We start from the raw sequence: 20,153 nt of genomic DNA on the forward strand, positions 1-20,153 counted from the left end.
GTGTGTGTGTGTGAGAGAGAGAGAGAGAGTAAACCTCTCTCATTGAGCTTCTTGTCTAAGAAATTGTAAGAAAAATGAGCCACTTATACCGTACTCCACCACGATATTGCCTTGCCGCCCACCCAATTATAGATCTTTTAACTCCAACTCATTCATATACACCCTTTCTCTCTCTCCCGGGGTTTCTTACTTTCCCACAGTCTTCTTGCCAGCTTCAGTCCTCCTCTCTAGCTTTCGCATTCTGGCTTCATTGCCCAAACGAACGCTAAACAAAGCAACTTCTAAATCTGGCTCAACGTGCCATGGCAGCACTCTCTTAGTAAGTTTCATTCCAAATTTAATTGCTTCACAAGTGCCCCAGAATGAAAGAAGAAGAGGCAAACGCAAGAAAATAGATCAGACTAGATTGATCCACAGCCACATACCTGTGTAGTCTAAGAATCACATTGGAAGGCGTGTATTTTTGTTACACAATAGACAGGTGGTTCAGTGTGATCATGCAGATGAAGTAGATGAGGACAAGTGTGATGGACAATCATAAGTAAGGCAGGTAAACAAAGAGACAGACAATTAAGGAAGGGTGATAACCACACGATGCAGAAAGAGATTGTCAGGATTGATGGTCATTGAGGAAAGAGCTAAATCCCAGACAGCTCATCAGACAAGCTCATCAGACAAGTGGATCAGAGTCAGGCCCAATCCACGTCCATCTATCACGTCTGTCTAAGGAAACAGAAGCTGATCTGTCAGCCGTTTACACATCCCTACCTGACAGGCCATCTTCTTCCTGCTACTAGAGGTAAACCAATGGATTTTCATATGCCAATATAATAACAGCTTGTAGCCAATTAATTGATCTTTTTTCCCCCTTAGAATCTGAGAGAAGCTTGATATTCTGAGCAAACACAGCCTGTCTGTCTTTTATGCAGAGGCAGCATGTTTTCAGTAGAGCAGCTGTTTGCTTTCACCATTATAGCTCGCTAATGACATACCATAACCAGGTATAAATTATGTACCTGAAGGTGCAAAATGGCAGCTTACTGTGTACGGAGCCTCATTGCGAAATGGTGATGCTCACAGATACATGTACACAGAGGTCACATAACTAAGTTGAGAACGAGAGCTTGATGATTCATGGGAGAGGACGAGCTTGTCTTATCAGGTTTGTTTGTCTTCTTTTTTCTCTGCATCTACGCAGTCAGTCAACTCTTTGGTTATGTTTGCTCAGAGGAATTGCTCTTGTGGTGCTGATGGGGCTGCAAAATGAGCACAAGCATACACAATAGATATGTGGAGATCACATGCGATGGATAATCCATCTTTCATCCCGTTCCCATGAGCCTCTGATGAAATGCTAGCACGGCTGTATAGAATCGATAGTAATAATAATATGAAAGATTTAGACTCCCTCGCTCACAAAAAGTAAACACATTCTCCCCATACATCGTGCCGCTCACAAGATATTGCGAGCTACAATGAAATCTTGCAGACATGTTGTGTCTGTGTGCCTCACACGTGTGACAGAGGATAGAAAATATTGGATTTTGCTCAGCAAGTAATATGGAAAAAGGATGGGCACACATGCTTACTAATTTTGAAATGTCCTGCTACTATCAGCTGTGTAATGTATTTAAATGCATGTATTTGTCTCTCTGTACGAGGGTTTCTGTGGACTGGAGTAGAGCCTCCATAAATACTTTAGCCTTGAGCAGTGAGTGACCCGTGACCTCTGTCTTTTTACAGCTTAACCAGTTCTGATATTTTTAGATATACTGGGCCAATAGCCAACTATGTTCCCTAAGTTTGAATTATCAAGTTAATGTTTACGTTTCAGTGTTTAAAACCATATTTTACTCTAAACAAGACAGGAAACCTTTCTCAGATGGAGATCTGTGAGCAATTTACAGTTGAAACCAATTGCAGTGGTTACTAAGGAACTTCCATCACTTCTTCTTTAACTTGGATGAATACCAGCACAAGTGGCTGTCTGGTATTTTATCAAAGGTCTTTAAGCAGTGAGCGTGGCCACGTCCTCTTTTTCTGGCAGCTGTGGCTCATGATGTAGAGCAGGTTGTCCTCTGAGTAGTGGTCTGATCACCGGCTCATCATGTGTGTATAAGAATGTGTGACTGTACCTTGCAGCAGCATGCACTCTGTGATGTCAATAAGACTGGAAAAGCATCATTATTATCAGTTTCAAGTGAGCTAAAATGTTTCTGAATTGTCTGTGCACATTGAGAATAGTGCACCTAACCTTTCCAGATAAATGCCTGCTGACAGGATGTGAGGACAAATGGGATTCAACGTGAGCACTAATGTAGGAGCCTGGGAAACACAGTCCAGCCCGACTTGTGTGTGTGCGTTTCAGCGTGCGTTTACTTCCAGTAGATTTACATGTCAGCAGAAAAAGGCCGTACAATGTTCTGTTCAAGTTAAATAAATTGTCGAATTGTCTGTCTCCTTGTGGATTCTCTCTTTGAAGATAAATGGTTGAGTAAATGACTGAGTTTTTTCACTACTTTCGTGTGTATGGATGTAAATACGAACACCTCGCCACACCACTAGTCTGTTGAAGATGTTCTGTACGGCAGAGATAAGAAGCGCACGTGGACACGCGCGCATTTGCCGCGATTAATTATGCTCCTCGTGCTCTTGTTCTTTTCGCTTTTCAATCTCAGTTGCCCTTATCCGCCTTCTTGCCTTCCCGACTCATTTTCTCACTGTCTGTCACTAAACTGACACACATTTGTGTGCACACATGCACAGGGAGACTCCAAGGGTTAATGTGGACCATTAGAAACCAGAGCAGACTGTAAGTGCTGTAAAGTGGCGCACAGGCAGGCTCGTGGACTGTAAGTGGCTCTCACTTTACATGTGTTTCCCATGACACATGACATTGATATGACTTTCATTAATCAAGCCACTGAAACAAATACTGCTTTTACTATCTGTGATACCTCCCTTAGCGTTTGGATCTTGGAGTGTGGCTCTTTCAGAATGCTGTTAATTAAGGATACCTCATAACATAACCTATTTATTTATATATTACAGTAGATAGTAAAGGCAGGTAGATCATAGTGCCTCTTTTTATCATCTTAAAAGCTAGAGTCAGCCCCTGCACACTGACAAATGCACACACAGCTTCCAGCCTCATCTGTCCCCTTTTTTTGGTCATTTCACCCTCAGGGCAAAGAGCCAGGGTCAGTGTAGTGATATCTAGTTCTTCTCTAAGTCAGCTCAGTAATCCAGCAGCTTCATGAATATTATAATGAACTCATTTCAGAGCTCTTGCTCATCGATAGTGGTTCACGGACACACATACACAAATACGGGAGGACACATTTGTTCTGCCTTGTTAGCACGTCTTCTTCTTTATCTTTCTAGTTTATAAAACCTACGTGGCGAATAAAAAGTATCACCTCCCCTACACCGGATCTCACATGGGCCAGGCGCATGAGGTTATATACACATGCAGGCATATAGTCTAAATAAGTAGAGGGCTAGAAGCATTCACTTTTCAGATTTACCCACATTAGTATGGTCTTGGCCCCGCATGCATAAAACTCAACTGAATCACCCCGTGCGTGTCTGCTGTACAGGAAAGAGAGCGCAAGACAACAGGGGGGAGTGTTTGTCAGGCTTAAATGCTAGTTAGGCCAGCTGAGCTAATTAGCCCAGATTTCCTCGTCCTGATTCAGAGAAGGAAAGCTCTGGATTACTGAGTGTGTATCTCCAAAAATGTGCAAGGCTGTTGAAACTCGAGGGATTTGCAAAAGTCAGCTAATGAGAGCTTCACAATTCACTTCGAGTGTTTTGATTGGTTTCTAATAGTGAGATAACTAGTCACCCCTCACCCACGCTGAGGATGAAAAGAAGCTTAATGGTATGGGACCCAGCAGGAGGTGCCTCTCTCTTTCAGTAACCTGCTACTGTGACCTCTTGGCCTTCTAAACTCTCCCTTTGTGCCTTTAAGCTGCTCCTCATTTGCCATTTGTCCCAGTGACCCCCACCCACCCCCAGATGAATACTCCATCCTGTGACCTCATAAACATTACAGCCATACAATATTTCCATCTCATGACAGACTGAAGGGCGTCGTAGAAAGGTTGAAAAAACGAAACACCCGATTCAAGTAAATCATGTAATACTGTTGACCAGACAAAGCACACGTGAAAAAAGAGGGCAAATATTTTAGCCTGTCAACCTGAAAATGTGAACATCACATCTAGGTCCTGTCCTTGCGTCCTCCTCCTTTTCTCACACCCATCCAGGGTGTGAGGTAATGTGTCATTCTGAGAGCCATCAGTCAGCATAACAAATGTGCACGCACACGCCAAAGTTCTTAGGAGATTCAGATGAATGTTTTTCAAGGGAAAGTGTTGTGTCACCTTCCTCGCTCAGGCCCTTCACAGCCATATATTAGCTTGAGCGCTAAGTAACACAGCCAACTTCCGTTCACAGACTAACGCTTCTCTTCAAACCTCAACTTCAGGTGATGGGAAACGAACAGGCTCTGAAAACACGTGAAAAATTCCTGCACGGTGCGGATTAAAATGTCACGTCGTTCTTTTTTTTTTTCTTTTGCCTCATGTGGGTCTGTTAAAGGGATTAAATCCCTTTTCCTGTTTCACCCCACTTCGATATGTACTGGCAGAGGCCTCTCGTTGAAAGACACCAGAGTGGTCTTTGATCATTTGCTTAAAAAGACCTGCGTCAAACCAATTCCTCTTTCCAACCCCTTTTTTTCTCATTCTCTGCCCGGGTCTTTGGTTTACAGGAAAAGCCAGCTCGGTTAATAATAATGTGTCAACTTAATAGTCAGTGGCTGTTTCAACATGCAGTGCACAACACTTGCTGTGTTGATAAGGTGTCCCTGATGCAGTTACAATTTTTGCTGAGTGTGTGTGCTTTTTTGTAATTTGTTAACTGCTTCCTGCAGCTGCCAGACAGTTCAGTCAGCCAATTACTATCATTAGGGTTCCTCTGTGACTGTTTGATCGGAAAGAAGGCTTCTTGGTCTGTCCCCTAATTCTCCTAATTCTAAACATGCAGATTGTGTTTTCTTCATTTTATTGAAGCACTACCCAAGAATATGATTATTACCCTAACAACAGAAGTTTTTTCGGAATGTTTTTGTAGCACTGCTTTTAGATTTGGGCTTATGAATCTAAACGGATTTACAATCTGCTCATTTGTGTCGGGACATGGCATTATTTCGTGTTTTGAATGCGCCCCACTTTGTTCCCTCTGGTCCTGACGAAGTGAAATAGAAGAGAAGCAGGAGGGGGTGCTGCTGTTATTAGTGTTCTTGTGTTGCCGATATTCATAACAAAGTACCCCGCGTGATGAATGTATATCTGTTTTTCCAGCCCGCGGTTATTTACGAGTCTGGTCTGGAAACTGTGTGAGGTTTTTCACAAATCTATACTGTGCAGGCCTGTTACTTACATGCTGGGAGACCACACACACACGCATGCTGTAGATACACTGTCCGACATGCAGGTGCACATATATATCCAGCTGTTATCACCACCTATATGCTGACTTTTAAATAATGCAATCCCGGGTTTAGTGTGCACAGCCATGTAAGAGCAGTCGACCTCTAGAGTCTCTATAAATTGCTGAATGATCACTGCTTGGCAGACTCTGAGCTCCCTGCACTCTCTTGAACTTCCAAACAAATTTGTTTTATAGCCCAAAATTCACTCCAACGTTGTTCTCCTTAGGGCAGGTTGCCAAAAAAACAAGTACACTTGCAAGTACAGAATGCACCGATAGAACAAATACACACTGATGCGCCTGCATTTGGTTCTTTGCATACAAAGCAGGCATATGCCTGCAGCTTAAAACGTGATTTAGGACACAGGCGTATGCATATCATTTCTTTCTTTAGCACTTTCTTCTCTGGCTCCACCCAGTCTGCGCAGGGACCCAGCTGCAGTATAACATACTGCCTTTGTGTGAGAACAGCTGGCTGCAAAGTCACTTGGACACGGTCTCACACACAGACGCAGTGCTCACGCAGATACGCATGTAGTTTTGCGTGCGAGCAGAGATGAAACGGTCTCTGCTGTTTGGCAAATAATTGGATGCATAAGCTTTTGGGAAGAGAGGGAGTTCGTGGTGATTAAGCTATAAGAGCAACCCCATAACAAATCACCTCTGTGATGACATCAGCATGTTGGCACCTAGACCTGCATACACTGGCGCATTTTGCCTCAAGTGAGCGCCCAGGGAATGAGTAAGTGTTAAGTGCGTCCTGCCAATGGAACAGGCTTGGACTGCTTTGTAGCCAGCTTCACTGTCATAAAAGCAGCATACACTCCACCCATTTCTGCTTCTCTATCTTTCACGACCAGTGCCAAACCAGTTCCCTTCAGTGTTGTTGTGCTCTGGCTTCCCTGCACCAGCTGGGCTCTGAAAGACTGTCTGATGAATGCAGTCATTGTTTTTCAGTGGTTTAGGTTTGGTTTTGGGATTGTTTTTTGGAGGGTTTTTTTCCTGTCTGCTCCTAATCTTACTCCAGTCTACATGTTATGTAAACAGTCATACATATGTGCATGGGATGCATTTTTCATGTGCACTGGTATTTGTCTGTACACAAATATAACAGTGGAGTCTGCTATTACTGCCTTCTGGTTCCCTAACATCCCAACACACTTCCTTTTATGCATTTATCCACAGTCTAGCCATTCTGCTTCCTCAATTTTTTAAACTCCTTTCTCCCTATGTCTGTATCTTCCTTCTGAGTTTTCATTCTCTCAACTGATTTGCTATTGATTTTTTTTTTTTTACTTCTCTTCATTCATCTCTTACTTTTTTCTTCTTCTTTTTTTTAACCCTGTCAGCTGTCTCCAGCCTTAGCATAGCTTACAGCCATGCTCTGGGTGTGGGAGAGGAAGAGGGTAAGCAAGAGGGAAAGTAGCGGAAGAGGGTGGAGAGGAAGGCGAGGCACATAGTTGTGGCTGGCTAATTGAAAGCCAGCAGTTTGGTCAGTAAAGTCCCAACGTATGGGAGTGGTCAGGAATTTGCTAGCCTGGGTTTTGTGTGGATGTGTGTGTGTGTGTGTGTGTGTGTAATAAATCCAGAGCACATTTGTGTCAGTATGAAAGTCTGTGGCCATAAAGATTGACAGATTGTGGGTGTTTTTGTGAGTGCCTGCACAATACCATTTCCCTGTTTGTGTGTGTGTTTCAGTCCTGCTGATGCTATTGTTCACAGTTATCATCACCACCTCTTTTAAATCTGCCTCTTTCCCTTTTCTGCTAACCTTTTTTTCTTTTTCCAGTCAGCTGTGGTGTTCGTTCACAAAGAGTTAAGAGTCAGCAAAGAAAGAAAAGGTGGTATGGTTCAGTGGTCTTAAGAGAAATCATTCTTTGTACTGGTGAAGGATACTCGTTCCATCCCAGTTTACACAATCGCCTTTGTGTACTCTTATCCCCTTACAGGGTGAGGCGAGCAGGAGGACAATATTTACTGCTGGTATCCTCGTTGATTTCTGTGGTATATACTACATGTTTCAGACATCCCACGCTTCACTGTGAACATGCTAGGGATGCAGTAATCTAACAAGACTACAGGGTCCACATTACAGCCACGCTGGCAGCTCTGTGAGTCTGCACGTGGGCAGAGCGGTCACTGAATATTAGCATTAGCGCTCTAACACACTGACAGTTAGATATGCTCAATATATGTGCATAGCGTTTTAGCATAATTAAGCAGAGGGATTCATGCTGTTACCTGTGAAAATTCTTCCCGACCTAGTATTAACTGTTCATCCTGCCCTGCGTGACTTTCACCCACAGGTTGTTTGAATTATTATGTAATAACCCTAACCCCTAGGTCTAATCCCACGCTTTAACTACGACCGTCTGGCCTGTGTAGAGATAGAGGTTAGAGGTCAAGGGTCAGCGATCTGAACAGGAAAGGCTATTCACGCAGAACAGCACATCGTAAACAAACCATTACACACCATCTGCAGGGGCGTCAAATCCCGGAGCAGCGCGTGTGTCTTTGCTTGTTTGTGTAGGTGTGCATGTTGGTGTCTCTGTGATCACACCCACAGACACGCAAGTGAGGATCAACACAGCCAGACGGGGACAGAGAGGTGACAGAAAGTGACCATCTGGTAGCCAGTGAGGCATCAAATTACCTTCTGAAAGGTTACATTAGCATTATGCATATACTGTGTGTGCCATAATGACACTTTTAAATAGTTCCATTATCGAACAATTATCTGCAACCCAGCAGAGTTACAATGTGAGGAAAAACAATTTGTGGTTTAAATGAAATATTTAGACAGGAAGGACGGCCATGAAATTTTCCACAGATGATTTGATGAACCCTGTAAACATCACTGATAACCAAATCTATCTACAAAGGGCTAGCAGCAGGTCACACTTTACTCTTACCTTTATTAAATGTCTTATCATCTGGAGGACAGATTAGCACATTCATGATGAATCCTGTTGTTTTGAACATGGAGTGTTTTCCTCTAATACCGCAATCAGATTGATTTCTGTGGTTTTGAGAAAAATGTGTCACCCACTAGAGCCAGCAGCTTTGTGTGGCTGGATACATAATTCTGGTGCGCATATTTATGTCTCCCTTGGGGTAATTTTTAATCACTCTGGTGATTCCCTTGATGTTTTGTCTGGTATATAACAAGTAAAAATTCCTATTTATGTACTCAGGTTGACTAAATGCTACAACACTAAATGATTTCCCATCTGTTTCAGCTTTGCTTTGCATCAGGCTCTTTGTCTTTTCCTCTCCGCACATCAGCAAATATGAGCGTCTTAAACTGAGATGCATTACACAGCAAACTTTATGCTTTCTTAGGGTTGGCATGCTGGTAGCATTTAGCCCCGAGCACCACTAAACCTCACAGAGCTTCTAACATTGTTGCTACACATACCTTTACAACATCTAAATGGCCAACCTCTTAATTATGCGATTTTCTTCCTTTAACCATTAAACTTTGAAAAGACTCTCATGTCTTCATTCATGTTTGTTCTTTTTTCCCTCTTCACCCCTGCTCATTCACAGAGCTTTCTGCTTAATTACATCTACAGCAGAGTTGTTATATAAACAAGCACCTTTTTCCTCTTGCCAAATCTTTGTCTCTTTAGCTGCCACTTTTGTTTTCCATCAACCCTTCAGTTTTTCATCATCTTCCTCACCGGGATCCTTTGTACCTAACCTTTTAAAAATATAATCACATTTTTTGTTACTTTTCTCAATTCTTGCAGTTCCCCTTCAAAGTTTCCTCTCCTCTCGTCCTCCACCCACACCTTTCACCCTGTCAACACATATCTCCTCCTTTTGTCTCTGTTCCTCTTTTCTGCTGTTTTCCTCAAGATTCTCCCTGTTTCCTCTGACGGCTCCGCTTCCCGTCTGTGTCTTTGCTTGATGCTCAGCATGCCCTGCATCCCTGTCGCCTAACCACCCTTCCTTCATCTTCGTTCTTTCTTCTGTCCGTCCTGCCATCATCACAGGCAGTCAGAAATGCCCACTGGTCTAACACCTGCCGCTCTGAACACACAGCGCATGTGAGCTTACGAGGTTGTGTTTGTCCACGCCTCTGAGTATTTATGAAAGATCATGAAAAGAAAATGTCGATTCGTTATGGCATGTGTGTATGCCTGTGTTGTTAAGTGTTGAACTCAGTCTGTTTTTTTGTACCCTACTGGCCTGACGTAGAGCCAGACTTCTGGATTAGACGTGGATCTAGGCTGCTTGAATTCTATTCTGAGATCCCCAGAAGGAAAAGCCTGTTAAATTAGCAGCTATAAATACAGGACTTCCTCCCAGCAGGTCACTCTAAGACCTACTGCACCGACATGGACAATTTCTTTGCTCCCTATCCATGTACAGAACTGAACCCCTGTGTGTCTTTATGGGAGTGTATGCATTCTTGAGAGCTGTCCAGGCAAGCTTACGTCTAGTGCTGCATGTGTGGTTTGTGGCATTACTGCTAACAAGGACACTGGCCTTTCACTCTTTAAGAGTCACTCCAAATTTCTTTTTTCCTTTTTTTTGCTTTACCCATATAACATAAAAAAGATGCAGTAATTTTATCACTAACTTACTCATTGCCTGCATTCACATATAACCTGTAACCTATGATAAATAAGTGAAATGTCTACATTAGGCATCTCAAGCATCAAGAACACTTGGTATCATGGAAAGTTTACTGCAAATTCTTTTGTTTTTCACATGCATTTTAATGCCAAGTATAGTATTGTGCAAATGTCTTGAGCCACTCCCTTTTTAAAGTGGTCCTGGGCAATAGTTCCTTCAGCTATTTGTTTATTTTCAATCAATTTTCAATGTTAATATTTTGTTATATCTCTTCATGGGACAACACTGAAGATATGTAAAGTAGTCAGTGTACAGCTTGTATAACAGTGTAAATTTGCTGTCCCCTCTAAATAACTCAACACGCAGCCGTTATTGCCTAAACCGCTGCAAAGTAAATGCTCATGAAACAGTGCTTGACCTTGAAAATTAAAATTTCCTCTTGTACCTCATAGTCATGCAGTTGATAACTGTTATGTTTATACTGTTGTTATAATTTGATCACCTTGATTTTTCAAGAGTGCTGTAATTGTTTTTGGGGCAGTAAAAGCGTTCATTTAATGATGGAGGCTATTTGTTTAGCCACGTTGTGTTTAACAGCTGCAGTGTAGATTGTGCATGACTCTAGAGTGATCATTATCTCACTGCTGTGCCTGATAGTTCTTCTGTTAGAGTGTTTCTGTGGAGAAATCTCACATTCATCCCTTTTTAATGTGATATCCTGTTACTGTAGTAAGTAAGGAGAAAGTACTGCTGGAGCGCTTATGACAGACAGTGTTTTTGGTGGTTTCTTCTAGGCAAGGAGTTATTTAATTCATGTATGATTTATAATTTCTAGTATAGCTTTCACCACCATGCAGAAACAATGTGGTCATATCCTAAGAAGCATTTCTTTCAGTGCAGCGGTTAATCACACAAAACCTCAGGTTGTAGTGCAGTCCAGCGAGAATCTGCGTCCAAATGTAAACTTTCCCATTGAAATCAAATTCATTCCCCTCCTGCTGGCTCTCTGCTGAACAAAAGTGACTTATTCTTAAAGAGAGAAAGAGAGAGAGAGAGCCAGGTAGAAAGGAGAAAGAGCATGTGGAGGACAAGAAAGAAAAGCCGATTGAGGACGGTGGAGTGGAACGGATGGGGTCTAAGAGGAGGTGAATTATAAAAGCTTAAATGAAAAGAATAAAAAATTCATAGGAATCAGACAGAGAGAGAAGATAAATGAGTAATATTGGAGTAGCAGAGAAAGGACGAGGCATTTATCAGGCAGAGAGCGCTCGGAGCAGTAGAGGTTATATTTGAGGACAGCGGATTCTTGTTAATGTATCGCCGGAGATGGCGAGCAGACACGCTCTCACACACGTGCTTCAGCAGTCAGGGAGAGGTTGAACACCATCTGCTCAACAATAAAAATAATAATAATAATAATGATAATAACAGATTGTTTTCAGTTTAAAGATAACCTTACTGTTCTATACTTCTTAACTGGAATTTACACAAATGCTTTTGCAGGCCGGGTGGATTAGCATGAACCCTTAAGCTTAGTCAAACTTTTCTTTTCCTTGAGCTTCGTTTGAATCCTGCGTTTATTTTTGTGTTTGTGAATACTTGTGAGTACTGTATATCTACATTGTGTTTTCATTTCTGAGCAAAGTTAAAGTTTGGGGGTTTATTTTGTTTTCGTTTTTTTACTACACCCATGTGACAGGTTTCTTAAAGCACATTGGCTAGATTTAGTTTGATAGCGCAGTGCTGTTTTTTCTTTAGGAAATGTTTGAAATCAGTTTAAAATTGCAAAGTACGCATGTGCACATTTGAGTATCTGGGGGTATCTTCGGGACACAGACTTTCAGCATTTGACGGCTTCATTCTTTATCTCCCAACTTGAGAGTTACCGCTCCGTCTGTGTGAGTGTATGCCAAGTGACTTTGCACTAAATGATTCAACATGGACGTGTCTGCTCAGCAGGGGTGTGGGCTCATTGTTAAGAGGGCTAAAGGCCATGCACACACATACACAAACTAATGCAAACAGACTCTTTGCTTGAAGTTGTCATTTCTAACCCTTTTTGTGCCTTTATTTCTCCCAAAACATCATTTTTTAAAATGTCTTATCAGTGAGAAGTGAATCTATTGTGTACCTCACTTTCAAATGGGTCTTCATTACTCATAAATGCCTGTTGTCCCGCTCTCGTCTTTGCAGGACAGCGACATTCAGAAGAAGATTGATCATGAGATCCGAATGCGTGATGGAGCCTGCAAGCTGCTGGCTGCCTGCTCCCAAAAAGACCAGGCTTTGGAAGCGGCAAAGAGTCTACAGACATGCAGCACCCGTATCATGGCCTACATGTCAGAACTGCAGAGGATGAAGGAGGCTCAGGTCATGCAGAAAGTCACACGCAGATCATCAGATGCAGGGCCGATGGGCGACAGGCTCCCATGTAAAGGAAAAGTCGCCATCTCAGGTGAGAAATAGACAAAAGCGTTTATTTCTGAGAGAAAAGTGATAGGAGAAGATTCAGGGCGGAAATTTTCCCAGCATTTTGGAAGATTTTGAGAAAGCTTTTAAAGTTATTTAATCATTTAAATGTGGCACTGTTGTTGCCAAGAGACTGTGACCAGCAGTAAAAGGAGGAAATGGATCACATTTAAGCTTCCTCTTATTACTGTAATTTAATGCTGAGCTGCTCTCATCAGCCTTTAATAGCAGATGTTTCATTTTTAAATTACTTTGTACTTTCTGACTTGCTGCTGTCCACCACATTGATGAAAGCTCACTCTGGAGATCAAGACAGTCAGATCAAATTTTACTGTCATCTTGTCTACTTGTAGAATGCAATGTAAGTAAACAAAGACATTTTGAAAAGCATTATTGTAATGATTTACACATTCACCCAGCAAGCGAATGATCCGTGGTTCGGTCACGGGATGTGGCACAAATGCCTTTGCAGTTGCATCAGGAAGGGTAAAAATCTGCCAAATTAAGCATGCGGTGCTACCTGCTATGGTGACGCTTTGTGAATAAGGGAGCAGCCAAAAGAAGCTTATTGAGATTCTTAAGAATAAAAATCCTCCATATTTTTACTCTTAAACTCTGTGACAATAAATTGCATTATTCCCAGTAAACCGGGTCTTCATGCAGCCCCTCGGTTCATCAGTTCAGTTCTGTCTGGAACAAGTTATTTTAGCTCCTGTCGCTTTAAGGCTCCCTGCCATAAAATTCCACATTATTCCAACTGGCAGTCCCTCATAAATTGAAGATTTGAACAGCAGGCGAACTTTCTGTGCACGTTTGGAGCTGTGAGATGACCGCATTAGCGACATCCTCTTTCTTTTAATTCATTTAGACCCAAAAACTTGTCTGAAGCTGAGCGCTTAGTGCAACCTGAAGTTTGCACTAGTGATTGGTGCCTTGTTTGCGACTTGGTTAATATGAGCATCCGTTGTTATTGCAGGATATTTACAGTCATGTGGCAAAGAAACTCCCATGATTCAGTAGCTTGTGGAATCACTTTTAGCAATCCTATTCTGTGTTATACAGCTATGTGTTTTTCTCCTGACAACACTTCCAAATGAGCTATACCTGTTCAGTCTTTCTCAAATTTTAAGGTTATGAACTTTGACATTTAAGATGTTAACTGTGGCCTGTAGAGTCTGAGATGCAGCTCTTAGGTATTTTCCAGTTTCTGTCATCATTGCATACTCTGACCTTGGGGTGAATTTGCTGGGACGTGCAGTCCTGGGAAGACAGTGGTTGTGTGTTAGCACACACCTGAAGGCTCCAGACCTGCAAACTGTCTAAACTTATGTTTTCATAGAGGCATCTACACTTGCTGATGGTTAACTAATCAAGTGCATTTGATTAGTAGCACCTGACTGCTACTTATCCTCCTAATTCCTATGACAGCAGTAAGGCTATACTTTATTTTTCACGGGACTATTGAGGGTCCTGTGAAAGCTTTCTTTTTCACATGACTATAAAGAAAGGCACAATTGGTCCTCTGTTGTCTAATCTTCAGCCTGTTGTCTTTACAGATCTTCGGATCCCTCTCATGTGGAAAGACACGGAGTACTTCAAGAACAAAGGAGGTGAGAAGTCGTGTGTGTGTGTGTGTGTGTGTGTGAAGAAAGTCATTGATGACTTATGAATGATTTATACTTCCAGTATTTATTAATAATCAGCTTCTGTGGAAAGTAGCCCTCGGTTGCTTCCGCGGTTGTATCTGAAATCCTTGAAATAATGGGGCGGGGAGGTGTGAGATTCATTGAGACTCTAGAATGAAAATGACCTTTTATTTCTCGCTTCCGGGTGAAAACGCTTACATGGACGGATTGCGGTGTGACATTTTCTCTGCTCTGTACCCATTTTTACACCCCAGACTCCAGACAGTGTGGCAAAAATCCATCTGTACAAAGTTGCCCTTTCTCACATCCAGCACACAACAGGAGGCTCTGTGTCAGATGAATTCTCAGCACTAGAAATATGCTATTTGCTGCTTTACTCAGTGGGTTGGGTATGGACCACACACTCACTCACTGTGATTTCTCTAGTCAGTGATCTACCCAGTTCTCACATGGGCTCAATCAGACATTAATTACTAGACTACTTACTGGGGGAGTTCACACAGTGAAGGCTGTTTAATTTCCAATTCAACTGATTCATTTAATATTGCCTAGAAACATTCAGGGGTGCAATGCATGTGCAAAAACGACTTTAGTTGCAGCTGTTAGAAATGATCTTCACAGTCATTGGGAGCTTTTTTGTTTTTTTAGCTTTATCTCTCTACTTTACTCCTGGAAGCACAACTTGACCCACTGTCCTGTCTGGATTGCTTTGCCTGCTGGCTATTACAAAGAATCACGAAGGCAATGAAACGCTTCATTCTTAGTAGTGATGGGAGAGCTGTAAGCCAAAAACAAATAAAATCTGTGGTGCGTTTAAGGATCCACTCTAGTTTTCTGTCTTATGGAATATTCCTGTGAACCTGCTCGTATTAAATTGTCTTTGTGATAAAATTCAATAGAGCGCTGAGAATCTAACAATGGAATTTTTTTTATATTGGCCATTTTCTATCCCACCTGCTCTAGATAAATTTAATGTATGTTAACCTCCATACCGTCATTATAATAGTCTCAGTGCTCAGCCTCTCCCTTGGCAACTCGAATGAATTAATCTGCGTGACCTGTGCATGGAAATGAACTCTTGAGACAGGTAGTAGTCTCTTAACAAAGCTTAATGAGGCTGTAAGTCAAGGTCATTAAGCACACAGAGACATAAACTGAGGCAAAGTGTGTTCCTTTCTCATTTGTCCAGTCAGATTTTAGTGAGGAGTGTTGATTTCATACTTGGAATAGTAATTGCGCAATGAAGTGTGGGACATTAGGTGTCAATGTGCCGTTTACATGGAAGCGCGAGTAGAACTTACCAGTGCCAGTTATAAAGTGTTTTATGAGGAAGAAATACAAGATTATCCCCAATATGAGGTTGTGGGGTGAAGGTGCGATCATAGGGTTCTGGGAATCTTGGGAAATTCAAATTTTCCAATCTTTTCTTTAATGTCAAGTCCTTGCTCACCTCTAGACCAATTTCAGTGCTGCTGCTATTTTTAAATTGTTTCGTGTAAGCTCGTTTTGTTCCCAGAGGCACTGGTGCCTCTTCGGTGCTCACTGGATCTCCTCTAGTGTGTAAGAGCGGCACTTTTATTTTTGAAACGTGGACATCGCTCAGACGCCTCAATGGACACAGCCCTTAGGAATTTGACAAAAAAAACCCACTCATGTGCTACTCTTGAAATAATTCGGCACTTCTTTTCTTACAGAAAACTACTGTTTAGTCTCGCTGACCTTAGGCGATCATTCAAAACAACAAACTGTTCCGTCTCAAAATAGCGGCAACACTGAAATCAGTATATCAGTGTACAAGAAGGTGACCTTTAAGTGGAGATTGGTCAAATTTTGATTTTTATGGGTAGATTCCTGGAACTTTCTAATCAAACTGCTCGAGAAGAAGAGATTAGGCCTGTCTGCCCCGACTCTGTCTGCTCCATCTGTTGTAGTTTCTTTCATAATTTCTCACTGGTGTTATGGAAATGATGGTTTTCTTAGACACAAAGATTTCAGGGTTTATCTATAATCACAGTGAAACCTTCCCTAAAATATAATCTTCACATACACAAAGATTCCTGTAGTTTAGTTTCAAAATACTGTTCACTATTTCCCATGAATTCTTAGCACAGCTGACCATTAAACTGAAACCAACAGTTTAATGTTTGCTGCATTGCCATTTTGGCTCTGATTTTTAAAGTGATGCAAGTAAATGAAAGCTGCTGAAGTGTTTCAAAAATGCACTGTTATGTAGAAGTGTTTCCTCTTCTTCTCTTCTGACTTTCTACATTTTCATTCGTAGAGCTTCATCGATGTGCGGTGTTCTGCCTGTTGCAGCTGGGAGAAGAAATCTTTGATACAGACATGGTGATAGTAGACCGGACACTCACCGATATTTGCTTTGACAACACTATCGTATTGTAAGTCACCTGTCAGTCCTATAACCGAACAGCCATATAATCTGTGACCATCACAGAAGACTGTAGTAAAACCAGTAGTTTAATATTGTATTAACATGGTTTTGTAATGTTGTACATCCAAAGTTGAACAATTAGTAAATGCACTGTTTGATACACTGTAAGTACCAATGAGAGGGCGATCTATAACACCTGATTGTTAAGCCAATTTTATGTTCGGTATTTAGAATTCAAATAAATTTAGTTGGCAAGTAACTGAAAGTGCAATACAGTACAAACTACAATCGTTTTGCCAGTTCAGTTTTATTTATGTAGTGTCAAATCACAATAACAGTTGCTTCATATTGTAGGATTATCCTACAATACCCTAGAGACCTAAAGACCCTACAATAATACAGAGAAAACCCCAATAATCAGATCTCCCCCTACGAGCAAGCACTTGGCAATGGTGGGAAGGAAAAACTGCCTTTTAACATGAAGAAACCTCCAGCAGAACCAGGCTCATGAATACTGTACAACATTTTTGCCCAAAATATTATACAAGAGAGGTATAAAAGAGCACACATGAAGCACATAGGTATGTGAAAGTAAGCACTGTACTCGAGTGGATGCACTTAGTTACTCTTTTAAAATGACCCTTAAAGAGATGGTGATGATGAGCATTTTCTCTTGCAGTAGTGAAGCCAGCCCAGGTTTCGAGCTACGGGTTGAGTTGTATAGCTGCTGCTCAGAGGATGACTATTCTGCAGGCAGCACACCAAGGAAACTGGCCAGCAAGCTGAGCTCTTCACTGGGTCGATCAGCTGGGAAGAAACTCCGGGCAGCCATGGAGCCTGGACCGTGTAGTCCCGTAAGCAACGGAGGGGGAGCCCCTCTCCTGCTGCCAGTTCCCTCTGTACCGTAAGTTTAGCTTCATATAATATCTATAGTTTTTATACAAAAACAGAAAATGGATTGGAAATAACTTGTAATTTCAGAGAGCAGATATTTATTGAGACCATCGCTCACTGCAAACATGCATACTCAAACACCAAATTAAATTCTTCTCTTCACTCTTGTGTGTTGACAGGGGCCCGAAGTACCACCTCTTAGCCCACACCACACTGTCACTGTCACACGTCCAGGACAGCTTTCGCACGCATGACCTCATCATTTCAGGCAACGGTGAGTGGCAGCCACCATCAATCTGTGTCCTCGCCATCTTTCTGCTTCCTCTGCCAAATCGGCCATCTGTCTATTTTTCGTCTTTCTCGTCACCGCCTCACTTCTTCGCCCGGCATTCTGATCATTTCTTTTACACCAGCATATGGCGCAGCTATGCCTCCTCCTCTTTTCCTCCTCTGTCCTCCCACTTTCTCTGACAGGCAGCCATTGTCAAGGTCACAGTAATAAAGGCTGCGCTAGTGAGGTGACTGCTGTGTAAAGCTGTAATGATGCTGGATAACAAGGGTCCAGACCCTAACACAGACAGGCCTCTAGTGTTTTATTCATTGGCCCTGCAGCCTGCTGTAAAGTTTCACTGCCAAACTGCATGACACTCCCTGCAGCTGCCATCCTTTTATACCCCAGTGTGTGCTAAAGGGGGGACGGTGTGACGTGAGGATGCAGTGTGTGTCGGTTTGTGTGTGTGGATGCATGTTTCTGTGTGGAATTTTAATGGCATGGGAATATTTTTATTTATTTATAAGTGTTTATTTTTTCCCCATCCATCTATTCCCTCCCTGCAGAAGAGTGTTCGTACTGGCTGCCACTCTATGGTAGTATGTGTTGCCGCCTCGCAGCTCAGCCTCACTGTATGACCCAACAGATGATGAGCGGGTGCTTGAAAGTTAAGGTAAGCTGGCAAGCCTGCAAATGTGCGTTGCTGCAAACTATTCCTCCAGGGGTTGTGCTAGATTTTTTGGCATATATCCACACTTTTTATTCTTTTTCTCCCCTACCACATTCCTGTTCTCTCAATCTCATGTTGTCGTCTCTCTTTGTGTTCGTATTTTTTGCTCCTTTTTTCCATTTTTTCTTTACCTAGCAGCAGTGTGGAGGTGACCCTCAGAGTTGGACAAAAGTTCACGCCGTTCTCAAAGGAACAAACCTTTTCTGCTACTACCGGCAAGAAGATGTGGAGGCTAACGTTGAGCCAGCTTTCACTATTGGCATCAACAAGGTCAGCAAAGAAATCTGAAAGGCAGTATATTATCTCTTTGAGCTCGATCCAGCCTTAGAGAAGCAGTAGCTGCATATTTTTGGTAACACCTTAGGCATCAGAATAGATGGTAAGAAAACAAGCTTGTGGATTACCACACGTTTAAATAACAAGCTCACTGGTAGACTCTGAGCCTAAAGAGAAAATTTAGCTCTTTTCTTTGCAGCGGTTCTCAAGGTTTATTTTAAAAAGCCACCTAGAGCTGTCAGAATCGAGCTCCATTGAGTTCATGAGTACCAAACTGCGGTTGTTACCTTTTGAGGTGTGACTATAGAAACGTTCATCAGGCCTGTAAAGGCACATTTCTACTGCTCAAAGCTTTGTATACACAGGAAGACCCCTCTATCCAATTGGAAGTCATAATTCTCTCTTGCCATCATTTTTCCCTGCATCAAATAAAGATCAGTCAGCTGGCCAGTCACGCTCTGAATCATCTCATTTCCTGTGTCTTTAAGAGTCGATTCCTAGACTGCTTCACAATCTTTCTGTAGTGACGCACTCGGTCTTTTGTGTCCTCTGACCTTGAGCATGCTGATAACCTAAAGCCAAGTCAATCAGATCAGGTCTGTATAATCTTTTGTGCGGCTCACATTAGAGGAGACAGAAAGAGGGAGCGCAGCATGGCAAAGGCGTGAACAGGACAACACTGCCATCTAGTGGTCATAGTCATACCTAGCCATATTTAGAGTACAGCAAGTTATGGGAATTGGGAGTCAGAATCCTTTTGTTGGATAATTGCTGGAGGGAAATGGTTTGGAAGAGCACTAATTGGTGACTTTATTAATGAAGGCTTATTTTCAGTGGAGACTTATTCATTGAACCACACTGTACTTCCATTCGTTCCCTGTTGTAGACATTTTTGCGGTAGATGATTGTATTCTTTGCCACTCCTGTGTTTCAGGAGACCAGAATACGTGCATCAGAGAAAGACCCTCTCAGTAAAGTTCAGAATATCTGCATCAGCAACCATTACGGAGGGGAGGAGGTTACGCACACTGTGACCACAGACAGCCGCGAGGAGACACACCGCTGGATGGAAGCCTTTTGGCAACATTTCTACGATATGAGTAGGTCCTTATGTGTCATTTAAACCCGCAACATGTGGTCGTTTAACATATGTTTTAAAGGACAGCATATAGTGCCGTATATTCTCCATCTGCTGCTTGATTTGTTGATGGTGACGTTTGCCTCCAATGTACAGGCCAGTGGAAACAATGCTGTGATGACTTAATGAAAATTGAACTTCCATCGCCGCGAAAACCAGCTCCTATCACACCGAAACAAGGCTCTTTGTATCATGAAATGGGTAAGAATTCTCCTTGTGTCAAGGTGTTTTTTGGTCACTTATAACCTAATGTG

At 42.2% G+C, this 20,153-nt stretch overlaps 1 protein-coding gene across 5 annotated transcripts in view; it reads left to right on the forward strand.

Annotated features, from left to right (window-relative positions):
- Positions 1-20,153, forward strand: part of rtkna (rhotekin a) — a 54,232-nt gene that overhangs the window by 30,148 nt on the left and 3,931 nt on the right. For 4 of the 5 annotated variants that reach the window (XM_086313973.1, XM_086313977.1, XM_086313975.1 and 1 more), the window contains exons 2-10: positions 12,277-12,538; positions 14,109-14,162; positions 16,480-16,597; positions 17,270-17,494; positions 17,664-17,758; positions 18,322-18,428; positions 18,621-18,755; positions 19,696-19,861; positions 19,996-20,100. In XM_086313973.1, the coding sequence (XP_086170099.1) occupies positions 12,277-12,538; positions 14,109-14,162; positions 16,480-16,597; positions 17,270-17,494; positions 17,664-17,758; positions 18,322-18,428; positions 18,621-18,755; positions 19,696-19,861; positions 19,996-20,100 (1,267 nt within the window). The remainder of the gene's footprint in view (positions 1-12,276; positions 12,539-14,108; positions 14,163-16,479; positions 16,598-17,269; positions 17,495-17,663; positions 17,759-18,321; positions 18,429-18,620; positions 18,756-19,695; positions 19,862-19,995; positions 20,101-20,153) is intronic. The other variant, XM_086313974.1, reaches the window with a different exon arrangement.

This window comes from Aulonocara sp. 'chitande type north' Nkhata Bay, linkage group LG12 (assembly GCF_057382095.1).
Source record: "Aulonocara sp. 'chitande type north' Nkhata Bay isolate Kocher_YH1m ecotype deep benthic linkage group LG12, A_spYH_male_GT1.1, whole genome shotgun sequence".
Lineage (NCBI taxonomy): Eukaryota > Metazoa > Chordata > Actinopteri > Cichliformes > Cichlidae > Aulonocara > Aulonocara sp. 'chitande type north' Nkhata Bay.